Source organism: Tenrec ecaudatus, chromosome 11, assembly GCF_050624435.1.
Source record: "Tenrec ecaudatus isolate mTenEca1 chromosome 11, mTenEca1.hap1, whole genome shotgun sequence".
In the NCBI taxonomy this organism is placed as follows: domain Eukaryota; kingdom Metazoa; phylum Chordata; class Mammalia; order Afrosoricida; family Tenrecidae; genus Tenrec; species Tenrec ecaudatus.
This window is the reverse complement of record NC_134540.1, coordinates 68,255,675-68,283,637: the sequence shown is the minus strand read 5'-3', so window position 1 is coordinate 68,283,637 and position 27,963 is coordinate 68,255,675. Positions and strand designations below refer to the sequence as shown.

At 43.7% G+C, this 27,963-nt stretch overlaps 1 protein-coding gene across 2 annotated transcripts in view; it reads right to left on the bottom strand.

Moving 5' to 3' along the window:
- Positions 1–3,955: 3,955 nt before the first annotated feature.
- The window catches only part of ANAPC1 (anaphase promoting complex subunit 1), a 100,156-nt gene continuing 76,148 nt past the window's right edge, over positions 3,956–27,963 (bottom strand). For both annotated transcript variants that reach the window (XM_075563140.1, XM_075563141.1), the window contains 11 exons: positions 26,908–27,101; positions 24,140–24,226; positions 21,626–21,743; positions 19,591–19,668; positions 19,165–19,232; positions 16,276–16,414; positions 14,932–15,018; positions 12,162–12,257; positions 10,794–10,992; positions 8,678–8,812; positions 3,956–4,287 (listed from right to left, as the gene is read on the bottom strand). In XM_075563140.1, the coding sequence (XP_075419255.1) occupies positions 4,178–4,287; positions 8,678–8,812; positions 10,794–10,992; positions 12,162–12,257; positions 14,932–15,018; positions 16,276–16,414; positions 19,165–19,232; positions 19,591–19,668; positions 21,626–21,743; positions 24,140–24,226; positions 26,908–27,101 (1,311 nt within the window). In that variant the 3' untranslated portion in view covers positions 3,956–4,177. The remainder of the gene's footprint in view (positions 4,288–8,677; positions 8,813–10,793; positions 10,993–12,161; positions 12,258–14,931; positions 15,019–16,275; positions 16,415–19,164; positions 19,233–19,590; positions 19,669–21,625; positions 21,744–24,139; positions 24,227–26,907; positions 27,102–27,963) is intronic.

The following is a 27,963-nucleotide window of genomic DNA, read 5'->3' as shown; positions in this document are numbered from 1 at the left end:
CTTCCCAGGAAAAGGGAAGAAGCCCCCAGGGCGGGGTGTGGAGCAGGCACCACAGGTGAGTGTGGGTGGGTGCTGGGTCTCTGCAGGGTGGGGGCCAGCACCAAGCACCGTGGGAAGCGGCCGAAGCTCCATGACATCTCCTCCTGGAGTCTCCCGACATATGGAGTCGATTCCAACTAAAGCGACGATGGAAGACAGGGTTTAGAACGCCTGTATTTCTGAAACTATCAATCGTTATGAGAGATAGGAAGCATGATCTTTTCCACGGGGTGCCTGTGGGTTTGAACCACCGACCAGCAGTTAGCAGCCCGACACTAAGCCCACTGCTTCACAAGGGTTCCCGGAACACAGCAGCACAGCAAATGCACTGAGAACCCGGGGGCAGTCAGACTGGGTGGGGTCCTACTGGGCAGCTCCAGCTGAACTTCTCCATCTGCATATCCTTGTGGTTTGTATTTGTGGGGTGTTTGTTTTCAGGAAAACTTTTGGAACTGCTGAGCTCTGGATAAAAACTTATGTAGGATTTTGATCAGAGTTGAAAATTTAAAGCATGAGGACATGAAAAAAAAAAAGAGGTCATCCTTCTCAGAAAAAGGGTTTTTATCATGGGGGATGGGGGTTCTTAGGGGGAAAGAGAAAGATACATCCCAACACCCAACATTTGTGTATTTGTGTGTGTGGGAGAGAGAGAGAGAGAGAGAGAGAGAGAGAGAGAGAGAGAGAGAGAGAGAGAGAGAGAGAGAGAGAGAGAGAGAGAGAGAGAGAGAGAGAGAAGCAAGGTGCATGGAGCTGGGCCCTTGGAGGATGTCTCAGGGCCTCGGCTCCTGGGCAGAAGGGGCTCGGGGTCCTCTGGTCTCTGAGGCAGAGGACTGGCAGCAAACAGGAACAAGCACGGATGGGCCCTAAGAGTGGGAGCAGGTGCATTTCAGGAGAACTCTCACGTGCCATCACACTCTCTAGAATGTGCTTTCTGGGGCTGCTTCGCCTTTTTTTCAACAGCTTTGTCACATAATTCACACATCACAGAATCGAACAGTTCATTCGTCCGAGCAGCTCAAAGGGGGAGTGTACAGTCACCACCACATCCCTCCTTTGGCGTCCATTGTTAGGATGCTCTGGAAGCAGGAGGATGCCTGGGTGCAGTGTCGGGAACCGTTTGCGGGGCAGCAAGAGTGTGGTGAGCTGAGCTGCTCCAGGAAAAGGACAGGGGGAAGCAGAGAGCCAGCGAGGTGTGGTCTGAGGTCAACAAGCAGTTTTACTAGAGGCCCTGGAACCGCCATATTTATGTCAACCATTGATGGCACGGCGACTGCTAACCCCAAAGTCACGGGTTTGAACCCACCAGCGGCTCCATGGGAGAAAGCTCTGGCAGTCTGCTGTCAGAGATGCAGCCCTGGAGAGCCCGTGGACAGTCCTACCCTGTCCTGTAAGCTCACAGTGAGTGAACCAGACGCATTGCAACCGGATTTGGGGTCCTTGGCTGTCATTTTCCCTCCTTGGGTCTCATTACTTTTGAGACAGTGAGGGGTGGGTTCTCAGAGCTCCTATGGGACGCATCAGGTGGAACCCCCAACTTCCCAGCCTTCCTCTCAGCTCTGCTCTCTGCTTCCTCATTCCTCGTAGCTCCAGCCCAGCCCTGCCTCCTCCACCTGCCAACAAGGAAGGGGCTATCTCCAGCTTCCGGGGCCCTCTGGGGTCTGACAGGGGAGCCAGGGCCACCGCAGCCTGAGCCTGGAGAGCAAAGTCAGCCAAAGGGAGCAATGGGGTCAGTCCTCCACTGGTTCCCTGGTTCCTGGGGAAGGGTCTGACAGTAACCTGGGGGGGGAGCCCAAGGGAACCCAGTGCTGCCAAAGTCAGAGCCTCAGCGGAGACCCCGGGAAGCGGCCCAGAGCACCCAGGACGACGATGCAGAGGAAAGAGGCCAAGGAAAGGACCGGAAGCTGACCAAAGGGGGGGAGGGGCTGGGCTCTATTGCAGGGGAGTTGCGCTTGGAACCTTATCTAAAGAAGACATGCAATACAATAAATACAAATACAATACAAATAAACACAATAAATATGAAAAAGGAAATATGACCAAGACCAGTCATAAGTTTGTACTAAGAAATCTGAAAGCTCTACTGAAAGAAAACTATTTTCAGACATTCTCAAACCAAGAGCCAGCTCTATGGTGTTGATTAAAGAAGAGTTGGTCTCGGACACCCACAGGGGCAGTTCCACCCTGCCCTATAGGGACACTGTAAGCTGGACTTGACTAGAGGGCAGTGAGTTTAGTTTGGGTTTGGGAGACAGGAGAGGGCGATGCATCAAGTACACACACTCTAAATGAGAGTAGAAACTGTGCTCTTGAAGTCGAGCAAATCTTAGGTTCAGAATCCTGCAGCGTGACTTGCCACATCATGCTGAGGTTCTGCAGCTCTGTGCTGCCATCGTGCTGACAGCTTGGACCCAGACTGCTGTGATCCAGAGTTCATTGACTGCTTTGGGGGAGCTCACCCTTACCCAGCTCAGCTGGAAGGTCCCCTGAAACCTGACTAGCATTTAAGGGACACACAAGTATCCAGTGACGGGGCAGGCAGTGTCCTGGCCAGGAATCAAAACCTGGCTCTCAGAGACGGAGGGTGAAAATTATTCCCTGAATCACCACTGCCCTCACAGGCACGGCTATTTTATATAGGGAACTTTGTAACCGAAATTCTCACCGGAAAAATCTCTGCATCCCCAAATGGTCTTAGCTCTTCACCTTTCTTCTCAGGCTGATTTGGCCAGTTATCAATAGGTGTAAGGTTTCCCAGGGCCCTCATGGTCAAGGGGTCCAGAGAACAGCTGGCCCATCAAAAGCTAGCTACTCCCGGGAGGCAATAGAGTTCCTTCTCTCATTAGGCTTCCGCACTTCCTTCGGAAGGGCTCCAGAACAGTCCAGCTGCGTCGGATCGGAGTTCTAACGATCTATATCACTGGGCCCCGCTGCCAAAGAGGGGTGAGAACAGCTGGACGGAGGTGTCCTTTCTTTCCCAGAACCAGGACCTGACACCCAATGTCCCACTCACACCTTTGTGCCTTATTCCTCAGGAATCGTGACACAAAGGCGGCCAGTCCCAAATCATTCTGGTCACTCAGCTAAGTCTGTGGCTTTGTCAACAGAAGCAACCCTGTTGTTTAATCAGTCCATCTCCTTGGGTCAGATTGTCCCAGTTTCTGCCCCGACCTCTATGCCAGGTCTCTGGTAAAGCGCAACGGTCCCTGTACAGATGGCTTTTCTGGTCCTGCCCTCCATTTTTAGTTGCGCTACTGCCATGGAGGAGGCGCTATGTGAAATTACCCCATCCTCTTCAGGAAATGAAATTTAATTTAAGCCGAGAAGTATCAGCCTCGTCTTAGAGTGAACTGAGGAGTGCGCCACTGGCAGTCTGAGAATTTCTCATCAGAAGATGGGTTGGGCCGGTTTTGGACCAGGTTTGAGGACCCTGCAGAGTCCAATGTGAAGGGGAGTGGGGCAGTTTTGATGGCTGCTGGTCTCCCTGCAGCCCTCCCACTCAGCCATCTGCAGACCCCAGGCCTGCACTGCGGAGGGTTTTATGGACATTTGTCTGATCTGAACCCCGCCCCATTTCAGCATCCACTGAAGGAGAAACGTGGCCCTGATTTACAAAATGACTAATTTTGGGTTTAAAAAGTGTATCTTGTGGCTGTTGAGGTAAATGTGGGGTTTCTGCCTTGGCCTTTCCCCTACGAGAAACATATTTCAGACAGAACACAGCTGTGACATTTTAGGAAATTTTAGAAAGCTCCCTTGTTGCAGAAAATAAAATTTTCTTACAGAACTTATTAAAACTGTATTTTTTAGCATAAGTTCATTTACCTGAATTACCATGGCTCAGACTTTAAAAATCAATACCCACTCTAGCCCCCACCACTAGTATCAGCCTTTGAAACTCCAAAATAAAGCAAGGGTCTTGAAAACAAAACAAAAAGTCTTTATTTACAAAAGTAACTTTTCCCTTACTTTTCTCTAGCATACAACGTCAACACGGTCATCTCTGGGGCATGGACATCACGACACTGAGCTCTGTGCCACTTGCCCCACCGTCATAATACAGTCAGCATGGATTCTCAGCTGTCCTGTGCGGTCACACTGTGCAGGAGTCAGGTTCGGGGCAGGTGTGGCCCCGCGGTCATCACATCACCATCGGCTGTGGGTTTCCAAGGAGCAACGGGGCCAGTCTGAGCAGAGCGCGCACGGGCATCTTCAGCTGTTTACATTTGAGGAGCAGTTCGGCAAAGCTCCCTGAGGAAAGAGAAGGGGGAGGAGAGGTCACAGCTCAGAATAAATTCACACTGAATTTCCCAAGTGCACACTCGAAAATGGACACGATTAAAGACTGTTTTCATTCTGTACTTACGAAAGGGTCCTACAACTGTATTTAGAATTAAGAACAAGTATAACCAAGGTACCTATCTACCTTCAATTATTACTTACATGCCTTAAAAGAAAACTTTCTAATACTGTAATTCTTAACCCATGCACACAATACTTTAGAGGAAATAAAACAGAGAAGGGCCTTGTGGTCTCACAGAGGAGCTTTCTGGTAAAGGTGTGGCTGAGACAAGAGTAAGTTCGACTGCTGCACAGAATACGCAGAGTGTAATCAATTCTCCTACTGGCTCTGCCAGTGAGGTTGGAAAGTAAATGTTAGTAAACCTCACCAGAAATGAGGACAGATTAGCTCCGTAACTGACACTCCACAGTATTCCCGACTTCAAAGAAGCGCAAACACCGACCACAACTAGACAGACAGAGAGGAGCTCCAGCGTGCTGGTGATGAGCGACATTACCCGGGATGGGCACTGACAGGGCTAAGCCTGACTCGCTGTTTCTCCTCCATTGGCCCGTCTGTTCCCCTTTTCTTCTGCCTCTGGCTCTTTTCATGATTCCATTTTAGCTCCTTTGTAAAAAACAATTTTTTAAGAAGTCTCCTTTATTAAAGTCATTTTTTTCTTCCATTCTTGAATAAGTTAGCAAATGCAGGTACTGATCTTTGAGTTTTACACAGCAAAGTGCTGAGAGGGATGGAGACCGCCAGACACCGGCCATCTTTTACATCAGACTTGATTTACGCTGAGTTTCCACGGGCCGAACACACTCCCTATGTAAATGCCATTCCATTCTGTCCCAGATCAGAGTAGAAGGGGCTCACAATTGTTCAACAGAATAGCGAAGCTCGTATCCTTAAGCACACTAAACATCAGTGAATGTGTGAAAAAAGCCCACACACACACTTAGATTCTAAAGCTACGTAACCACTATATGAAACGTAACCTTTGAACAATGACCCCACAAAAGGCTCAATCTCTAAGCTACCCACATACAACAGGAAAATATAGTTAAGTACACTATCTCATTCCAGCTCCACCCATCTCTCCTCAGAAAGGTTTTCCAACCTAAAGTGAAGATTCTGCCTCCGACCTCCCTGGGTTGGAGCAGCTGCTGGAAGTGGCACCGAACTCGCCAGGGACAGGGTGGTGGCACCGTCAACAGCGGCTGCAGCTAGACCTTGGGCTCACACTTTCTCCACTTTCAGAGCCACTACAAATGTAATTGGGAAAGAACCTGGGCTACGTGCACAAGCTTTTAACTAAAACTGGAGGAGTTCCAGCCTACTGATTTCAGCGTAGGCTCTTGGACCCCACAGACTTGTAACGTGGAGGGTGAGTGTTAGGCAGCTGCCGACACTCCACATATTCTGCTGAACCAACTCTCCGGTGATGAAATCCTCTGGTTTCCCACGGATGAAGTGCTTCTGCCCAGCATAGATGCCCATCGCATTCAGCACCTCCCAGACTTGTTTTCCCGTCGCACTGCTGTTGCTGAGGAAGATCACACCCAAGGCAATAATCAGGATGCCAGTCTTTGGCATGCCTTCCACTTCCCTCAGCAAGCCGTCACAGGTGAGGCCTAGTGTCATGCAGACGATGTAACAGTGGTTGATGGTGTCGACTTCCTTCACTTCAAGGCCAAACACCATCTCCAGGCATTCCTTGGCTTTCTGCAGGATCTCAGGGAAGTTATCTTTGTACTCTTTGATGACAGTATTCAGCATGTCTTCTAGGGTGACTGGCTCTGTAATTCTATACGTGAGCAGCAGGTAATTCGCCAATAAAGACGCTTTCTCTCTGACAGGAGACACAGACAAGGTTTTAAGATCTAGCTGGGTCAGGCCGTCACTGTCTTCTTCGGTGTCTTCAGTTGGAGAGGACACCTCACACTCACTCTGGAGGCTCTGGGAATACTGGGCAGCTCGCCATTAGACATCTCCTCCGCGGCGGTCTCCTTCAGAGACGGCTTCTCGGAAGAAGAGTCTTCCTCCCAAAGTTCGGGTAATACTATATCGGTTTGTCCTGGCCTTCCATGCACACAGGGAGGGGTTGATCAGGACTGGAGCGAGGGCTCTTTTTTAACAGGCATGATGACTTATGTAGATAGCAGCAAATGAGCGTTTGGGCAGAAGAGGCAGGTCCTGGAGCTTCCACCTCTGGTGACATGGCTAGACTCTCCTAGACTCCGGCAGGGTCTGGATTTCTTTCTCCCTTTTATGAACTGAGGTGGAGTGCCACAGTACAGGGCCCGTGGCTCTGTCCCTCTAAGCCCGGCTCTTCTGCGCACTTATTAATTGCTACAAGTAACAAAAAGATCCAGGGCACGGGCCTTATTTTGCGTGGTTTCTCAGTCCCCACGCATGGCAGCTTACGTCAGAGCTCTTTCTCAGTTTACTTTATTTCATTTTGGAGACTTTCTAGTATGACTTCAAGTTCACTAAATCTTTATCTTATCATGTCTAAATCCCCACTAATCCCAAGCAGACTACAATGGGGTTTCAGCCTGTGCTATCCCGTCCTGACAGCTGTGGTTTGGGTTGTCTCGGGAAGAGGAGGAAGCCGGGTCCTCGTTACTCCATCCTGATGGGAGGACGTCGTCTGTGTCTGAAATCTTCCCTTCCCCTTGGTTTTCAGTGGCTTGACCATTCTGGGGACAGGGATGGCTTTCTTTGCATTCACTTGCTAAGGGCCACGGAGAAGATTCTCAGCCTTGGTGGCTTCAAGCGTGGCCGCTATTCTGTTACCTCGCTCCTATTCTTCTGGGGTCCCAACGCGGACGTGTGACGCTTCCACGCACCCCATCCTCACTTCTCTGTGCCTCGTTCTGTGGACTTTCTACTGAGCCCACAACCAACATGCTAACCAACCCATATAATACATTCTTCAGTTCTGTGGTTCCATGTTCATTTCTAGATTTCTCTTTAACTCTCTTTTCTTGATTCCAGATTTCTGGTGAACTAGCTTTCCCCACTATTTTCTTAGAAAATTTAATAGTTACTTCAAGTCTCGACCACCCCCAACTGGTAACTTGAAAATCTAGGTGGTATGTAGGTTTATTTATTTAGTGGGTGTGGTTTTTGTTGTTGTTGTTTAATTAAAAGACCATTCTATTGGGGGCTCTTCCGGCTCACAACAATCCATACATCAATTGTATCAAGCTTATTTGTACATATGTAGGTTTAACTTTTTATTTTCCCCCCTATTGGTTTTCCGTTATTAGTCTCAAATCTGCTATGTCTGACATTGGTCATTGAATATGATGTATTAGAATCACATAGGCTCTGGATGTGTTCTTCCTTCTCAAATGGTTACAATTTCTCTGTCAGGCAGGTGAAAACGGATCCTAGGCTGGAACCTGGCCATGAAGTAGCAATGAAAATAATTTTATGGTTGGCGGGGGTCACCACAACATGAGGAACTGTATGAAAGGGTCATGGCATTAGGAAGGTTGAGAACCACTACTTTCAACAGTTCTTATATATATTTTGTCTCACTTTTCTTTTTATTTTTTTTTTTGTGGGAGAGTCAGTCCTGTACTAACAATTCCATCCTAACCCAAACCAGAAGTCTCTCCACAACCCATTGCCTTTGAGTCAATTCTGACTCGCAGTGACCCTGCAGGTCAGGTAGAACCGGCCCTGGGGGTTTCTAAGACTACAATCCTTCACAGGAGTAGAAAGCTTCACCTTTCTCCAGAGAAGCAACTGGTGGTTTTGAACTACTGAACTTGAGGTAATCACCAGGGTGACTTTTTTTGTGAAGGTTTCCAAAAAATATAAGAAATTAGTAATGATGTTAAAATTTAAGTGTAATGAGTTGATGAAACAATCTTCACCATTCTCAAAAATCTCTCCTCTTAAATTAAGAGATAGCATTTATAAGTAATCATGTTATTCAGTTTAATGGGCAAACTCTATCTGCTTCTACATTCTGAAAAAACAGCCAGGTGCCAACATTCCCACCACTATCGACTGATTCCAACTTACAGCAACCCTATATTGGGCTTCCAAAGCTGCCAATCTTTCCGGGAGCAGAGAAACTCAACTTTCTCTTGCAGCAGCAGCTGGTGGGTTTGAACATCTGACCTTGTAGTTATCAGTCTAACACTTACCAGACAGCACCACTAGGGCTCCTTGCATCAGTAATAAACAAACAAAACAAAACAGCAACAAAAAACACCCACCCAAGTGCACTGTCATCATCTCAAGTACAACTCATAGCAACCTTGTAGGATTTCTGAACCTATAAATCTTTAAAGGAGCAGACAATCTCAACGCTCTCCCACAGAGATGTGCAATTACCTTCTAGTCCAATGGCCGGCAGGTGCCGGGGAGCTGGCACTGAGTGGTAGACAAGGAAACAGGCCAGCATGCTCAGCTGGGCCTCTTCACACGGCTCTTCAGAGAGATAGGCTTGCACACAAACATCTCCTCCAGCTGCGGGAGAAACACAGCAGTGAGCCCGCTGAGAGCACCACGGGTGTTTGCTCTCCTAGCCATTCCCGGTCTTTCTACCAAGATCAAAGACCCCTATTTGGAGACCTCATCCGGAATAGGTGCACTGAGTCCCGTGGGGACACTTATCCTCATCTCTGTCTTCTCAGGTGCTTCTTCTTACTCTAGAACTCCTATGTTTAGATAACAGTATAAAAAATGTCATGGCTCTTAAAAGCTAATTATTTCCATACCTAACAGCATCCTCGCTATACTCACAAAATGTACTACGTGCTCAAGCTTCCAAGCCTGCTTCCTTCTGCATGTCAGTCAGCGTACACATACCAGTGTATATCGTTCTGGCTCAGAAGGCCGATGGAGGGGGCCCTCCAATGGTTGTAAGAGAACAGCCAGTTTGGGCAACCACTGCTTCTACTACACAGTCAAATAACCACCACCTGACTCACTGAAATTCCTTGGAAATCCAAAATATTTATCTTACCTACAGACTTAAAAGGAATATAAGCTTATACAAGTCCTTATGGTTTGAATCAAGTTATGTCAGGCCTGCTTCCAGAAGTCAATCATTTTGGTTTTGATACTGGGGCGGGGTGTGTGTGTCAGAGAATGAGAGAGAAAAATGGCGGGAAAGCTACCTGAGGCTGTGTGGCCGTGGAATACCTTTAGATCGAGAAAAGCCTTTAAATGGCGGTTGTCAGAACAGGGGTTTGGAGAGGAAGAGTGAGAAGAAAAGGCTCCTGGAGGGGAAGCAGCATGCTCGCCAGCCCTGTGGTGAGAAGGCACTCGGAGGTTTGGAGCAGGGGAAGTGTGCTTGGTGAGCTGTGAGGGAGTCAGGTGGGGCCAAAATAAGTATAAAAATACTTATTGAAGTTTTCACAAGTGAAAAGGCAGCCCGGGAAAAGTTTTGATAAGCAAGAATGTTGGGATAGATTCACTCTTTAAAGACTGTTCAGATAATAGAACAGAAATGGCTAGAAGGGAGGAAGACCAGTTGGGAGACCTTAATATGGTCGAGGCTAGAACAGTTTTGTTCTAAAACAGATGACATAAAATACAGGCAGAGCCAAGAAATCAGTTGGCTTTACCGTCTTCCAGCCCCAGTCAACAACTACTGCTAATGAGGGGAGACCCCATCATTAAGAGGTTTTGTAAACTGTGGTTCTTCAAGAGAACATAAATACATGATTTTGATGAATCAGAGGGGAAAGTCAGACTTGGTGAAGATTCAGGGCAAGGCTGTCAACCACCAAAAGCCACTGAGAGAGTAAGAGCACTGAGCTAGGAAATGCTCTAGTCACGGCCAACACTCCACTACAAGGATACTGCACTCGAAACCACACCCACTCAGCAGGTCAATTCCAACTCACAGCAGCCCGACAGGACAGAGGAGCCTGCCCACTTGGGGGTGGAAGGCTTTGTCACCTTCCTCACACAGAGTGACCGACCGGTGAGTCCAAACCACTGATCTTATGGTTTGCGCTCCATGCACAGCCCTCCACCGCCATGGCTCCTTGCTGCACACTCCACAATCTGCCAGTGAGAGTCTACAACAACTTGAGCAAAGGTGCTGATCAAGAGATAAATAATGGGTATGTCCATTGAGAGAAAGTTGTCGTTATGTGATGTCCCAGGTTCTGACTGATTGATAAAAAGAGCTGACAAAATAGCATGTATTCAATAATGGATTCATTCATGTACTCTCTGCACGATATATATATATATATATATATATATATATATATATATATATATATATATATATATATAGCAGGTTAAATATATTTCTTTGAAGATGATGAAGTAGATAATCAGAGTCTAATTCACCTAACTGGAAACATTAAATCTGTAGCCATTTTGACTTATACTTAGATCTATCTTGTTTACCAATTTTAAAAAATATTAAAGCAGAAAAGGCTGAGCCAAGGGTATCTTAAGCACACACAGGCTACAATGCTCTGACTACCTTGCAGCCACTGGTCCAGAGTATTATCAATAGTGCACTTCACAACGGGGAGGAACTCAGAGTTCATGAAGAGCCCTCGCTTGGGGTGGTTCTGGAGTCTCTCCTGGTGGCTTCTGGAGCTAAAAAACTCTAGCACTAACTTTATCTGCCAAAGTTCAGATGTCTCAGACATTTCTCTTCTCCCGAGTCGTCTTATAGCCTTGAAAAGAAAGAGAATGAAAGGGTGAAATTGTTCTAACGTCTTTTTCAGGGATGTATACCAGAGCATGTTGCCTTTTAAAAGTGCGGTTCATTCAATCAGTAAAGGGTGGAGAATTCTTCTGTGTTGCAACTTATTCTGACTTCCAGAAAAGCCCTTCTCTGGGTACAGGTACATGGCTCACTCTCTCCAGGACAGTCCTATGTGAACAGCTTTCAGGTAAATGCAGTGAGACAAGTGGGCTCATCCTTGGCTCCCTGGCTCTAAATAATCAAGACTTACAAGTCTACAGCCAGTCACCTCTGGACAAGGCTTAGAACTGATTTATTCTGCTTCCCTCCCCTGCTGAGAGTCTGCAGTCCACTCCAGATACACTATTCAGAAGCTACCTTTAACAAGTTCCCCAGTTGATTCCTATATAGATCATCAGGTGATTCTCATGAATAACTAATAATGGGGATTTTGTTAAACTGTAAATTCTGCTTCAGTATACCTGGAGAGAAAGTGCACATCGTAGCAGAGGGTCACACTGGAATGAAATGGTTCAAAGCACGACCTTGGGAAAACCAGGGTGGGCTACACAGGCTGGCCAGGGGTTCCAGGGACGAGGTAGATGTAATACTACTGATAAGTTTAGGACTGAGTTTCTTTCCTAAAGAAATAAAAGTTAAGTGGAGCTATGATACATCCGCTACACTTTCAGGTTTAGTGGCTGCAGTGTGTGGTATTAGTGACGGCTGCTAATAGCTTATCTCTGGGACCCTGTAAAGTAATCATAGTAGCAAGGCGGCTACACATTACTGTCTGCATTACTCCTTCAGGCCTTTTTAGTTACAACACAAAATCAATTTTAAAATGAATTTCAACTTCCTAAATCACTAGCTACTAATTTTGCAACCTGTGGGTTTCTAAGACAGTAAGTCTTCACGTAGTAGAACGTCTTGCCTGGGGCTTTCAAACTGCTGGCCTTGTTATGGTTACCAGCACAAAGCAGAACTAAGCCCACGAGAGCAGCCCTACCTGTCTTACAGGGTCACTGTGAGGTGGAAAAGAGTTAACAGCAAATGAGAAGCTAAAACGATGAACATATATGAAACTTTACTGTTCAACATGACACTTGGAAAACAGGATACATTTGATCAAAATTGGAATAGGTTTTCAAAGCACACCTGATCCATTGCTATGTATGCAGGCAACATCTCTGGGGTCTCCTGAGTAACACACTCATAGAGTACTGAAGAAAAGAGGTCCAGAATGTCCTGTTTCTGTGGAAAAATGAGAAGTGTCTTGTAAGACATCAACGTGTATTTCAAATTCAAGGATAGGCTAGCCATTATCACACACCGTGCTTAAGCTCCAAAGTGTGTGCCATAAAGAATTACACAGACATCTTTACAAAGTCACCGCACACACTCCGCATTAAAAACAAGAAAGAATGAGCAAATTAGGAGATTGCTAAAATTACAGAAACTAGGTAACAGTTGTACGAGCCCCTAATAAAATGATTAAAAAAATTTACAGAAACAAGAGTAACACAAATGGTCATTTGAGAAGCAGAGACTGATGGAATTATAGGACAAAAACAAGACACTTAATATATTCATCTTGAGAATTCTGGAAACTAGAGAGAGGTGAGAAAGAATATTTAAAGAAATAATTATGGAAAATTTCCCCATCTAACATCTAAAATTTGAATGTACAAATCCACGAAGCAAAAGCAAAATAAATCCAAAAATATCTATACCAAGACATATCATTATTAGGCTCTCAACATAAAAGAGTGAGAACCCTGAAAGCAGTCAACAAGAAGCAAATAGTTATATACAATGAAGCCTCGTTGTATTTTTCCTCAGAAATACTGGAGGCCAGAGGCCATGAAATTACGTATTTCAGGTGCTTAAAAGAAAAATACTGCCCATCAGGACACTAAACCCAGAAAGCTCTCCTTCAAGAATGAAGACGAAATGAGAACAACCTCAGTCAAACACAAGTTGAGAGAGTTCATGCCCACCAGACAGGCATCACAGACACGGGGCTCAGTAGATGGAGGGGAAAAGACCAAACCAAAAAACCACATTCACTCCCACTGAGTCAACTGCGGCAACTCACAGTAACTCTACAGGGCAGGTAGAACTGCCCCTCCCTCGAGAGTTCCAAGACTGTAACTCGTTATGGGGATAGAAAGCTCATGATTTTTAACTGTGGACCTTGCAGTTCACAGCCCAAGCTACACATTAAATAAGTTGATAAGTCCTCAATAAAGGGAAATGCATGGACAAGTATAAAAGCTAGTAATAAGGCAAATTCATGTTTGACAATCCTAAATGTTTTGTATCCTTTGTTTTTATAACATACATAAAAGGATGAAATTATTTTGCAGAGCACATAAAACATAAAGACATTAATTAGTCAGATAATAGAAGGTGTGAGTAACAGAGTAACTTACCAGGCAAGGAGTAATATATACATTATATAAGTATGTATGTTCACACAGACATATACATACATACATAGAAACATAAATCGTGATAACAACACAAAAAGGAGAAGTGGAAGAATGGTAAAAATATAGTATTTCTTGTATGCCACTAAAGATAGGTTGGTATCATTTTGTCCAAGAATATTATATATGCAAGTTGTAATACTAATAGTAATCACTAGGAAAATATTTTAAAAGGATCTTTAAAAAGAGAGAAAGGCTCACTCCAGTAAACAAACAAAAGTAAGCAATAGTGAAGGACAAAGAAAAAGGCTTACAACACACAACAAGCAAATAACAAAATGACAGAAGCCATTCTTATCCGTAATTACAATGAAATACTCCAATGAAGACAGAGAGTGGCAGAATGGATTCAAGAAAACATGACCCAACTATACACCGTTCATATACCTTAAACCTGAGAACACAAATACGTTGAAAGTGAAAGGATGGAACAAAATATTCCATGCAAAAAAAATAGGCACAAGAGAGCAGGGTGGCAATCCACATAACCATGTAGATGAGACGGGATAAACATGAACATCATGCAGTGAGATAAGGGGGCTCGTTGATGGAGAAAATTTAACATCCAACAGATAAAGCACACCTTGATAGAATTTAAGGAAGAAACAGACAATTCTACACTAATAGTTGGAAACACTACTATCAATACTGGGCAGAATTATTTAGAAAGGAGATCAGAGGAAACAAAGGAAATGAAGAACACTATTAAGTCAACTAGACCTAACAGACATACACACACAGCCCTCCACCCAACAACAGCCAATACACCTTCCGCTCCAGTGCACACGGGTCATTCTTCAGCATTACTGACTCTTGGAGAGGTTCCGAAAGTTTACCCAATGCCCCACATACTTGTAGGCAAAGGCCATCAATATCAGACCATTTAATTCCTAAGTCCAATCTGTGTGTGCAATGGAGGGTTAAGTCAAAAATCTGGCAAGCACCCTTTAAATCCTAAAGAGAACAGTTTTATGAGCAACAGAAACAGGATGATAGGATCAGCAGAAAACAAAGTGAACGAAATAATGCAACAATAAAAGAAGGGTGGTGGGAAAAGTTGAGAATACAGATTAGTTGAAGAGTGGACCAGAGGAAACACCACCTGCACAACACTGTGTCTGAGAATATTTCAGGGGTTGCTTTGATCAAATCAGAACTTACTGAATATAACAGTTGAGACTACCGAAAGCTGTATTTGCCGAGTAAAAGCCATCTTTCTAATTAAAAGTGTAGCAGAATGATGTCACCAAGCTTCTGCGGTAGTTACAAATATTATAGATTTTCCTGGCAATCCATAGGTAGACATAATATCAAATTTAGCTCTGGAGTTTTGGCAAGCCATACAGAGGGGTTTCAAAATGGCCATGGGAAAATGGAACTAAAAGGTAATGGAATTTTTCCACAAGAATTTTAAAGCCCCCTTATGTAATACATACCTGACCCAGGTTCACAGTTGGTTTGCAGAAATATTCAGCAAATGACAGAAGTGCTGGGTCAGAAGTAAATGCTGAGATCGTTTCTGGCTAAAAAAAATAAACAACAAATGCAAATGATAATACAAAAGGCTATGTCCCTCACTGCTCACATTATAATCCTCATAGTTTAAAGACCAACTCCTTTGTTCACACATCGTTACCATAAAACCAAGGTGGTGCCCATCCTCACCAACCTTTGACTGCGGAGAAGTTTCAAGAAGCTTTTTGCACAAGTTGGCAACAAGTTACCAACAAGTGTTCTTTCCTACACAACCCGCCCCAAAACAGGCTTTTCTTTCCCTTCCTTGACTAAAAAGCAAACTGTACTAATAAGGCAGAGAAAAAGACTATTAAAGTTCAAGAGTGAAAATGGAATATAAAAGTATTAATATTTCCCATCAAGTTTTGTTTGTATTTTCATTTTACTTCTGTTCTGAACTCCCAACGTACAGGAAATCAGGATGATTTCAATTTTTCTATTACTTCCCCATCAAATCTCAAATCCAAACAGGCTTATTTTCTTTGCACACTAGATTTGTATTTTGAGATGGCCTCTACTTTATGTAAGAAGCAACAGTGCCAATTTAAGTGGCTCTTGGTCCAAAATCCTTTAAAAGTATTTCAGAGATCGCTTCTCTGCCTTTTGGCTAAGATGAAGTATAAAAGTATTTCAGAGGTCATATACTGAATATGACCCAATAAAATTCACTGGTATCAACCACATATGAGAAGGCTTCAAAAATCCATGGAACAAACAAACCCTCCCCCAAATCGCACTGCCCTCAAATCAATGCTGACTTGCAGTGACCTTGCAGGGCAACGGCGGGCGGCCCCGCGCGTTTCCCAGCCTGTAACTCTACAGGAACAGAAGTCTCACCTTGCTCCCAGTGTAATGGAAAGATCATGAAATTTTCCCACTAACTTTTGAAACCCCTCTGTATATTTAAACCTAGGGACTATTATGAAGCTCAGACATAAATTACTCATCTGAAATGGAATGTGAATTGAAATCAAACTGCTACCTTCTATCTTTGCCCTTACCAAAATGTAAGCACCAAAATCTTCCTATTTTTTGTTGTGATTTACACAGACCTTCACTGATCTGAAGAATAGTAAGTAAAATAATTAAACTAAAATGTGAATCTTATTATTTTATTAAAATTGCTGCAGGGCCCTGACGTCTGCAACTTGCAGCGACGAGAGAGAGAAGCGGATTGCTTGAATGCGTCCTGAGCAAAACCAGAGAAGCATGTGCTCAGCGGGGCCGCGGCTTTGGAACTCTCCCCCTCATCCCGTCAAGCCTACCTTCAAAGCCCGGGCTTCCGAGTGCCTGTTGACAACAGTCTGGGCCAACAAGCTCTGCCACCCCATGGGGTCTTCCTTGTAGGACAGCTGACCAGCTCTGAGCTTAACATATAAGACCCCATCCTTGGAAAGGATTGATCTGGAAGAAAGCAAGACTGAATTTCATATGAGGCAATGTTTGTAGTTCTGGATGGAAAACATAGTGCTTTCTGACGTTATGTTCCCATGAGATGAAGCCTTCACCGTTTCCTACGAAGGCAAACGAGTATTTTCACAGTGCCTATAAGTAATTGTGTGCCTAGGAGAAAGCCTAAAATAAAGTGCTACCTGTCTTTGGTGGCCAGCTTCACGGAAGGGGTGAAATGAAAAGGCAATTTGACTAGCAGCTAACATACGTGTCACAGGCAGTATTTTGTCGTACACATCTTTGTATTCCTGGTGTCATCAGGTACTATGCATGAAACTTAAGAATTATTAAATATGGACCGACTGGTTTACAGCAAAGGAAAACAGTGCTGTAAGTATACAGAAAAAAATAGAGAAAGTATCATATAGAGTGTTAGAAGAAATATGAATTGGGACAAAACTATAAAAACACATTTACAGATGTGTTCATTTTTAATTTGCAAATTATGAAAGGTATAAACCTGTTCATTCTCTGTACATATTATAACTTGTACACCAAAGCAAACTAATTCTACCCAAAACGTGATCTTACATTTATGAGGATGTTCTATAAAGAGAATGGTGGGCAGATGAAACAGAAAGGGTCTAAGAAACATTCATTGTTACAAAGCTCTTTGTCAACCTATGTAAGCCTTTTTTAAAAAATTAAGTCTTACATTATTGTCCTAAGAGAGATCATTATTGTCAAGTTAATTCCACTTTTTTTTCTTTTTTTAAACATTCCATTAGGGGCTCATACAACTCGTATCACAATCCATACATATACATACATCAATTGTATAAAGCACATCTGTACATTCTTTGCCCTCATCAGTTTCAAAGCATTTGCTCTCCACTTAAACCCTTGGCACATCAGGTCCTCTTTATTTTTCCCCCTCCCTCGCCGCTCCCCCCTCCCTCATGAGCCCTTGATAATTTATAGATTATTATTTTGTCATATCTTGCCCTATCCAGCGTCTCCCTTCACCCTTTTCTGTTGTCCGTCCCCCAGGGAAGAGGTCACATGTAGATCCTTGTAATCAGTTCCCTTTCCAACCCACTCACCCTCTATTCTCCCAGTATCGCCCCTCACACCCCTGGTCCTGAAGGTGTCATCTTCGCTGGATTCCCTGTGCCTCCAGCTCCTATCTGCACCAGTGTACAACCTCTGCTCTATCCAGACTTGCAAGGTAGAATTCGGATCATGGTAGTTGGGGGGAAGAAGCATCCAGGATCTGGGAGAAAGCTGTATTCTTCATCAGTGCTACATCACACCCTGACTGACTCATCTCCTCCCCTAGAACCCTCTGTGAGGGGATCTTCAGTGGCCGACAAATGGGCTTTGGGTCTCCACTCTGCACTTCCCCCTTCATTCACTATGGTAAGATTTTTTTTTTTATGAAGCCTTTTAACTGATCCCTTTGGCACCTCGTGATCGCAAGACTGGTGTGCTTCATCCATGTGGACTTTGTTGCTTCTGAGCTAGATGGCTGCTTGTTCACCTTCAAGCCTTTAAGACCCCAGGCACTATCTCTTTTGATAGCCGGGCACCATCAGCTTTCTTCACCACATTTGCTTATGCACCCGTTTGTCCTCGGCGATCGTTTCATGGAAGTGTGCAGCTAATGATATGATTTTTTGTTCTTTGATGCCTGATACCTGATCCCTTCGGGACCACGTGATCACACAGGCTGGTGTGTTCTTCCATGTGGGCTTTGTTGCTTTTGAGCTAGATGGCCGCTTGTTTATCTTCAAGCCTTTAAGACCCCAGACGCTACCTCTTTGATAGCTGGACACCATCAGCTTTCTTCATCACATTTGCTTGTTAACCCGCTTTGGCTTCAGCGGTTGTGTCGGGTGAGTATCATAGAATGCCATTTTAATAGAAGAAAGTATTCATGCATTGAGGGAGTGTTTGAGTAGAGGCCCAAGGTCCTTCTGCCACCTTAATACTAAACCTATAAATATAGGCACATAGATCTATTTCCCCACCCTCATATATATATTTGCATGTACGTGTCTTTGTCTAGACCTCTATAAATGCCCTTTGACTCCTAGCTCTTTCCTCTATTTCCCTTGACTTTCCTTCTGCCCCACTATCATGCTCCGTCCCCACCTGGGTTACAGCTATAACTCTTCGTTACCTTACCCTTGATCATTCCCTACCAGGCCTGCCACTCCCACCTCACCACCAATTTGGATCCCTTTTTGTTCGCTTGTCCCTGGGTTTGTTAACACCACTTCCTTACCTCCCACCTCCCCCTATCCCAAGTCCCCCTGGAACTGTCAGTCCTGTTGTTTTTCCTCCAGAGAGTTCATCCAGCCTATCTTATTTAGACAGACCTGTGGAGATAATAACATGCACAGAAACAAGACAGAGGAAAACAAAGCAACAATATTCAACAAAACAACAACAAACCACTGACAAAGAAAAAACAAAACACATCAAGAAAGAAAAGCTTGTAGTTAGTTCAAGGATCATTTGTTGGCCTTTAGGAGTCTTTTCCAGTTTTTGAATAAATATAATTATTTCAATTTAGTCTCTAAATTAATTTGATTTTCTAATACAAACCTTGTTTGTAAAAATAGATTACTTTATTCAACCATGCCCTGCTAGCTCATCACAGAGACAAGGAGCACTGTAGATAATGCTCTCTAAGTTACACCTTCATCTTTCAACACTTCTATTCATTTTGATCTAGCTGAGAAAAGCAATGTACTCACTTCAAATGTTGTGTTCCCTTGCTTAAGTCAATAAGCAGTTCCCAGTATCTTGGGCCTTTAACTTTAATCTGCCAAGATAAACACAAACACGGTCAAGACAAAACTGAAAAAAGTGCTAAATTGACTAAATGAAACCCACGCTTCTTAAAGGAAATGCGAAAACTGAGCTAGACATAGACATCAAGAAGCTAGGAAGCTCCATTTCCAAGCAAAACTATGACCCATGATCTGAGATCAGCTAGCCTTTAGATAAAGATCCCCACTTACAGACAGTCTCTACTCTCCGTGACCGTCCCTCCTGCTGTTGCTTTCCTATTAACACGGAACACCAAGAAGGCACGGGCTTTGGCTATCTTTAATGTTACACATGCTACTCTGTCTGAATTCATCCTGTGAGCAGATCTTCCTAAATCACATCCAACTCACCTGCTTTAAAAGGTGGAGTTCTGGAAGAAGGGTAGGCGCCATCAATTCTTCTTTGGTTTGTTCATACCACTGAGTGCCCTTTATAAATATAAAAAAACAAACAAACCACAGTTCACAACGTAGTCAGGAGAGCTACAAAGGAAAAACATCTCAACTCTACACACACTCCTCTCCTACAGTTTGTACAGAGACTGTTAAATTATTGGGAGCCCGAGTGGCATAGGGGTTATGCTTTGGACTGCTAACTGTAAGATCAGTAGTTTGAAACCACCAGCCACTCCTCAGGGAAAGAGGTTTCTGCTCTCCCAAACAGTTATCTCTTAAACTCACTGGGGCATTTCTACCTTGGAGGGTTGCTATGAGTCGCTACTGACTCAATGGCAGAGAGTTTGAACTTTTGTTAGCTTCTTTTGTACTATTAAATTGTATAAAATCTTATCTGATGCTCAACGCTTAAAAAGACTAAAATCTAAATTCCTTTTCATGGCCTGAATTCCCTCCCATCACTTCAGACTTTGCACTTCACATGCCAGAGGACTGAGGCCTCTGGGTTGAACTGGCTACCCCCTCTGCTGGGTACATGCCCATCCCACTGGCAAGTTGTAGTCTAAACACTGTGTCCGTGGAAACAGGCTCCCCAGTCCCCACACCTGGAGGGAGACACTTCTCATCAATTTCCCATGCATTCCATTGACATCCTCAATTACACCATATCCTATACTCCCCCCCCCCCAAATATAAATTCATTGCCATCAAATCAATGCTGACTCATAATGACCCTTCATGGGTTTCTGAAACTGTAATTATTTATGGGAGTAAAAAGCCCAGACTTTGTCGTAGCTGCTGGTGGTTTCAAACTGCTGACCATATAGATCACAGCCCAGCAACTAACCAGACATCCAGGTCTCTCTCTTATTGCCACCGCCCCAGTCTCCCCAATGAACAGAAGATTCCTTAGAGAAGATGACAACATCATTTACACACACACAAATACACAAAACTCACTGTCATCTAGACAGTTCCAATTCACAGTACCCCTCTAGGACAGAGTTGAGCTGCCCCTTTGGGTTTCCTGAGGCTATAAATCTTTAAGGGGTCAGAAAAGCCTCATCTTTCTGTCTTGAGGCGGTTGGTGGAGTTGAACTGGTAACTTTGAGGTTAGCAGCCCAACAAGTAACCCAATATACCACAAGGCTCCTTTTGGGAAACTCAGAAGGTACTTAACAATCTGCTGGATCCAGGAAGGATAAATGATTTGTAATCTATTTCTATTTCTTATATTAAAGATCTCTCATTAAATACATGAATATTCAGACTTTAAAGCTGTATGCTGGCAAGAATATATAACTCAATTATACAACCCAATTAACCTTTTAGGACACTTATCAACTATGAAAGTTAGATGGACAATTTCAAACAACAAACTTACAAGGGCAAAAGGACAGTCAATGATTCCAAAAAATGATATGCCAATCAAAACAGGTAAGCCTAAATGGCTTCAAAGGATGCACAAGAACTCTGGGATTTGTCAATGTGACATTCATTGTCATTTAAGCTTCTACTCTTCTATACATGAAGTTAAAGTGCCACCCACTTGAACTCAGACCCCAAAGCTACACAGCATGAACATAAAGAAGTATCATGAGGTGTCAAACTGACGTGAAGGTGCTTTGCCTTCTCCCACTGTTTACGGTGCGGGTTGGTTATCACTCATTGATCAGCTAAATGTACAAAGGAAATGCACGAAGCCATTACCATTACCAGTGGCCTAAAGCCCACTGCCATGGAGTCAATCCTGACTACGGCAACGCTGTCCCATAGTGTTTCTAGGGCGGTGAATCTTTATGGAAGCAGACTGCTTGGAGCGGCTGGTGGGCTCAAAGCAGCAGAATTTTACTTTAACCATTGTACCACCCATTGGAACTCCAACTTCCACCTTTCAATGGATAAAGCTTTTGAAAAACTTTTATCTGTTTCAAGGAGAGATAAATGAGTGCTAACAAAATTATAAGCAAATCCCAATGGGAGGTGTTACCTTGTAAGTAACCTCTAATAGAGCATAGCACGGTGTGTCTGTATCTACATCCACGGGCACGAGCAGCCTGGGTTCTGCAGCCAGGACATACAGGTGCCGGAGAGCCTGGAGATGGTACCTGCCCACAGAAGAGGAGAGGAGATGAGAAACACTGATGGCAGCATGAGCTCTCTGCTGCCTACTGGCTGGAAGGAGACAAAACTGGGGTTATGTCTTCCAATGGGTATCACACTTGAAGAAAATGAGATGCAATTAGAAAGTACAAACGAGGTAAATCTACATAGGCAGAAACTGAGCTCTGGCAGGGGAGGCTGGAGGAAATGGGAACTAACAACAATGAGCACAGAAAGAAGAAACTGCTCTAAACGGACTGTATTGATGACGGCATAACTCTAATGTAAACCACTCAATTACATGATTGAGTCACATGTCAAGAACATTGTTTTTAAAATTTTTTAATGAAAACATTCTCTTGAAAAGATTACATATGGATGATCCTTGATCTAAGCATTCGTTATCTGAGTTCTCACAGTTAAGAGTTTTTATACATAAGTAAAAATGATCTTAACATGAAAATATTCACTCATTAGCTTTAACAATTTACTTCTCAAATATCTCTGTGCTCAACATCAGCATATCTTTTCACCTTCTCAGGGATGTATTTCTACTGTTGTATTGTTTTAAGCATCGGAGTGGCATCAGGGAAAAGGTACCCATTTGCTCAGACAGTAAAGCTCTCCTATAAATCCCCATGAGTACACAAGTGAACACACACAGAGCCCCTTGAAAATTCAACACAAACTCACTGCATCAAGTCGATACTCAGAGTGATCCTACAGGACAAGGTGGAAGTGCCCCTGTGAGTTTGAGACCACAACTCTTGATGGAGTAGGAAGTCCCATCTTTCTCCCACAGAGATCCTGGTGGTTTCAAACTGCTGACCCTGCAGTTAGTAGGCCAACGTGTAACCACTACGCCACCAGGGCTCATCTAAGAACAGCTCCATTAAAAAAGGTAAAATGAGTATCAAGTGTTTTTCTCATGAAAATTATTAATAGCAGTGGTTAGAATTTAAACACTGAGTTTTTATATTAAAAACTCAAACTCTAGAAAATGAGACTTTGTTTTTTAATTACAGTTGTAGACAACAGCCTTCTTATGCCCACCCCAAATCTATCCATTTCTGTCATCTCTTAAAAATATAATCATCAAGCTCAGGAAAGACTGGTATTTATCAGTTACATAAAGGTCCTTGGTGCTTAGCACCAACTTGCTTTGCGTACCTTAGCTGGCTGCTCCGATAAAGACTCACAGCCGTGGAAGCCCCTGTAGAGCAGTTCTACTCTGGCCTGTAAGGCTGCTATGAACTGGGAAAGGCCTCGATAGCAGTCAGCTATATTTCGGGTTTTAAAACCAAGTAACACTGTCCGTCCATATAGGGAGGCGGCTTTCCCAATTTTAAACAATCTTCCTCAAATGGATAGGCAATGGGTCTATGACAGAGTTGCATTACAATAGGAACAATATTTTTATGTTCCACCGATCATCAGTTTAGACTTCAGGTCAGACTCCTAGTTGTCTAGAAAAGATAAACTATCATTGGTGATACATTCTACTGCTCATGACAAGGACAGTTCTCGGAGCAGATGGCTGGAAGTGCGCCCCAGGTGGCATTCTCTCAGACGTCACTGGGACATATGGAGCGAGTGTCTTCTCTTCCCTCCACAGACAGCAGAGAGCTCCTATTTCTGACAAAGCGAAGACCCTGAAGTGTCGGTAGCTCTCTGTGCTACAAGACGCAGCACTTCGATATTACCTGAATGCTTTTGCATGGTCACCGTCTACTGGCCACAGCCACTCTAACCTGCCTCTGCTCTGCTGCCGCATTGGTTTCTTGTACTTTCACTGAGATAAAAGTTCTCAGTATTCATGTTTGAGTGAGAGAGGAAAAGAACCATATATAAATATTCTCACTAATTAGAGGTTTCTTTAGAACTATACCATAGCACAAAAGGTACAGTCTTTAGCTGCCCTGGGCTACTCATCTTTGCTGGATAATTTCCCCCAGAAAGATCTTTTTTTTTGGGGGGGGGAGGGGGGAGGTGGTCTACTTCTGGCTTTAGAGAAGCCCTACAGATGTGAGAATTGCAGAACAGTTACATCATGAGATGCCCAAAGCTCTCTTTGGATGTAAAATTCTGTGAGAGTAATTTTTCACAAGCTAGGAATCAGGAAGACAGGGATGTTCAAAAGGCAGTGCTACTTTAGAAACGAGTCCTCGAGTAGGTATTAACACCAAATCAAACAGCTGGTTCTGGGTTCTACTATTTCCAACATAGTTAACGTGGCCAGTGTACCTTTAATTATTCTGTTCACCATTTAAAAGAAAAAACATTGCAACTTTATCCATCTAACGCAAAACCAAAATATACATTATGCCCTTCGCGAATTTTTAACATATCACTTTGAAATCCATAACCTAGTGAATTCCTAATTAGCTAGCATTGGACTCACCGGTTATCAGTGCTGTGAGCTGGGAAGTGTGGGTACAGGGCACAGAGAAGAGCAGCGATGGACGAGCTTGACGTGCTCAAGGAGTATCTGCAAAACCAAGTCCGTGAGAGCGATGTGATTAAGTATGTCCTGCATCCTTTCAGAGCATTCTTGAGAATCAGGCACGACGTACATACAAAAAAGTGTCAATATTCTAACTATGTCACTGTTCAGTTAGTCCACGAGCCACTTCAGGGCTATTTAGTAGTTACAGAAAAGAGCATTGCACAAATGGTAACAGTCGAATTAACAAGCAAGGTTTAAATGAAAACAATAGAGTAGAGAGGCCGTGACTGCAATCCTGGAGATTACAAATGCTGACTGATGGGAAGATGAGCTCCTTTGAGTAGTTGGTCTTCATGGAAATCTTTTGGCATCACCCAGCCAAAAGCCTGCTGGGGTCAAAATACTGACGTGAGACTGAAACTGCCAAAGCATGCGGTCGCCCAGCTTCAGCTCTCTCCCGCATGATTCTGTGGTCGTCTTCCACCGATTTCTGGATGCCATCCGGCTTCTTCATTTGTCAGTTTACAGTCTTCCCCTGCGCGGCTCCTCTCTAAGGTCTTAGGTGGGGCAGTGTTCCCGTACACTTGCTGCAAAGCCTCAATGAGTTGGGAAAGGGTCTACCTGAGTTTGTAAAAAGTCTTCCATTAACCCTGATCTCAAAATAACGTTTTCTCCATGGCACACAAAGTAGCCGTTTTGAAAGGCCCCCAATGAGCCCGAGAGTATTATTCCTGAGGGGATTTGTAGCTTTCCACTGATCAAACATGGTCAAACACATTTTGTTTGCATTAACAGCTGAACTCTAGTAGCAATATCTTATCACTTATTCCAATATGCATTATAAAAACAAACACATGTACAAAAATGGTCATAAGACAACTATTTATAATAGCTTAAAATTAGAAAACAATAAACATATCCATCAATATTGAATAGATTGTGCAATAAAATAAAAACCCCAAAAGAACAAAACTCGCTGACACCAAGTCCATTCTGACTGACAGACACCCTGTCGAACTCCCCTATGTGTCTCCAAGACTGTGACTCTTCATGGGAGTAGAAAGGCTCGTCTTTCTCCCACAGAGTGGCTGGTAGTTTTGAACTTCTGAACTATGGTTAGAAGCCCCGTGTGTCACCACTGTGCCACCAGAGCTCCTGGAAGAATGGGTCAAAGGTTCTTAAAATTATTTGGCCAATCGTCCACTTTTCAGGGGGAAAAATTACTCAGTGTCCTGTGGCAATTAAAATATTTTGTACTATCACCCGCTTTGTTCATCACACTAGTAGATGAACTAGAGTACAGTCACACAGTAGTAAAATATGGCACTAAACGTAATTACTTCACGCCACATGAATGAATCTTACAATGCTGGGCAAAAAAATATCAAGGGTACAAAAACATACTTAGTAAATAATTCCATTGACATTAAAATAAACAAACAAAAATGCCCCCCCCCCCAAAGAAAATCTATTAGGACACCCAAAAGTCACTACCTTCCTTCCTGTGGGCAAGACAAGTAAACAGTGAGTGGTAACTGGGAGGGCCCTGCTGGGCAGGAGTGCAAACAGAACACTCTAAACATGAGAAGGATTCTATACTTTCATGTACACAGTGGCTCAGAGAGGTTTTCAGATTGGGGTTAATCCACTCAGCTGAAATCCCACCATTTCTATCTTGTTCTGTATGCATGTTTGCTTCAATACAGATCATTTAAAGTCACGACAGTCAGTAATGACAAATGCTGAGAGGAAGGCAAGAGTTGAAAGCGAAGAAAATTGTTTGAGCTGGGTCCGGACCAGGCAGCCCCTTGTACCAGCCTCCCAGGAAGACAAATGACCTGCTGAACTTCAAAGCACCTGCCTCCAGCAGTTCACAAAGCTTACTTCCCCAGGGAGAACACAGCCTCCTTTCCCCAGTGTTCCTGGAAGCAAGTCGGCTGAGAACAAGATGATTTACTGACAGGTCATCTCCTGACCCGAAACTTGCAACCACAGCACAAAGAACCTCCCTTGCCCTTCCCGGCCCATATGCCTTTAAGCTCCTATTATATATATATATATATATGTGTGTGTGTGTGTGTGTGTGTGTGTGTGTGTATATACACAATCATATATATGTATATGTGTACACACACACACACACACCACACACTACCGCCCTAGCACCAGGCGTGACTTCCCTGACCTAACTCCTTGGTTCTCAGAACCTGCCGGGAGTTCGAGATGCTCCCATCCCTTTCTCTGCTCCCCCTTCCCTCCCTGGAGTTCTTTCCCTGCCTCAATAAAATCTTTCTCAACTCCACATTCCTGGCTAGATTCTACCTCTGTTCTGCACCTCCATTCCGCCTCTCTGAAACGTTTTAGGATCTGGTAACTAGGGTTGTTCATTAACTATCTAAGAAGGCAGTTTAGTGAAAAAAGGGAGAAAAAGTAATGATCGTCATCAAACAGTGGGAAGCAGGCAGTGAGGCACTGAGGGTCTAAATACAGACTTTCCTGAGCAAGGAGGGGATGCGAAGAAGGTGAGAGTGGTGCCGACCCTGAACAGAGCATTTGCTAGCACTCAAGAGACAGAAGCCTCTGTAACGCGTATAATCGTACAAGGTAAGCTGGAATGATTTGAAATGTTTCATACACTTTCAAAATCAAAATAACTCATTCTTACAGGTTTGCTTATGACATTTTTTTTCAACAAGGAAAAGAATATTTATTTAAAAAGTTACCTTCCTCCTCCCAAAAACAGAAGCCCAAGGGCCATGTGGTGGGCTAAGTGGAAACCATAGTTCATTTCACCACCTGTTTTCATGTGCAAGAAGCGACAAAGCTGCAAAACCTTCAGATTCCCGGAGCCAGCCATCACCATGGCAAGGGACAGCAGCACCACACTCAGGCAAGTTTCCAGGTTGTACGGACCTGTCTTAAAATGCAAACAGACATCAGTACAAGGTTGTGTTACAGTTCCTTATTATCAAAACAAGATAGGTTACAATGCACTTGCTGCTGCTGAGTCCATTCGGATTCACAGCGACCCCACAGGACAGAGCAGGGGGCTTTCCAAGGGTGTTAGCGCTATGGGAACAGGCCTCATTTTTCCCTACTTCGCAGCCTGTGGGTTCAAAGCGCTGACCTATGGTTAGCAGCCTCGCCTGTACCCCACTAGCCACCAGCACTCCTAGGATTGGGGGACAAAGTGCTAACAGTGATTCGCCCCCGCCCCCCTGCCACCCCCCACACATACAGTGGGAGATTCCAAGTGATGATTCTTTCCTTTTTGGTACCTTTCTGAGTTTCCTACATGAATATTTATGTCATAATCTGAAAAAATAATTTACTACTATTTTTGTTTTACGTCAGTATTTGGAGCCTTCTAAGGCCATTATTAGAAGACATCTTATGACTTACTGATGGGTTTAGAAAGCCTCAAATACTGTGACTTAAAAAAAATCTGTAAAAAAAATTATTTTCTCTGATAACATAAATGTTCATATAGAATACTCAGAAAAGAAAGTATCAAAGAGGAAATAATAATCATTTAGTCTCCCACTAAAAAACAAAAACAAAAAAACCCACACAAAACACCATTAACCTTTTGTCCCCAAATGTTTTTATCTAAGTATCTTTGTTTTAAAGAACACTGAGCTATTAGTATACAAAGTATTTCTTAATCTTTATATTTACTACATGCAATCTTCACTCATAAAAAAATCCTTGCACATGATCTTGGTAGCTTCAATGTGCAACAATGTATGGGTACAATACAATCTATTTTATTTTATTTA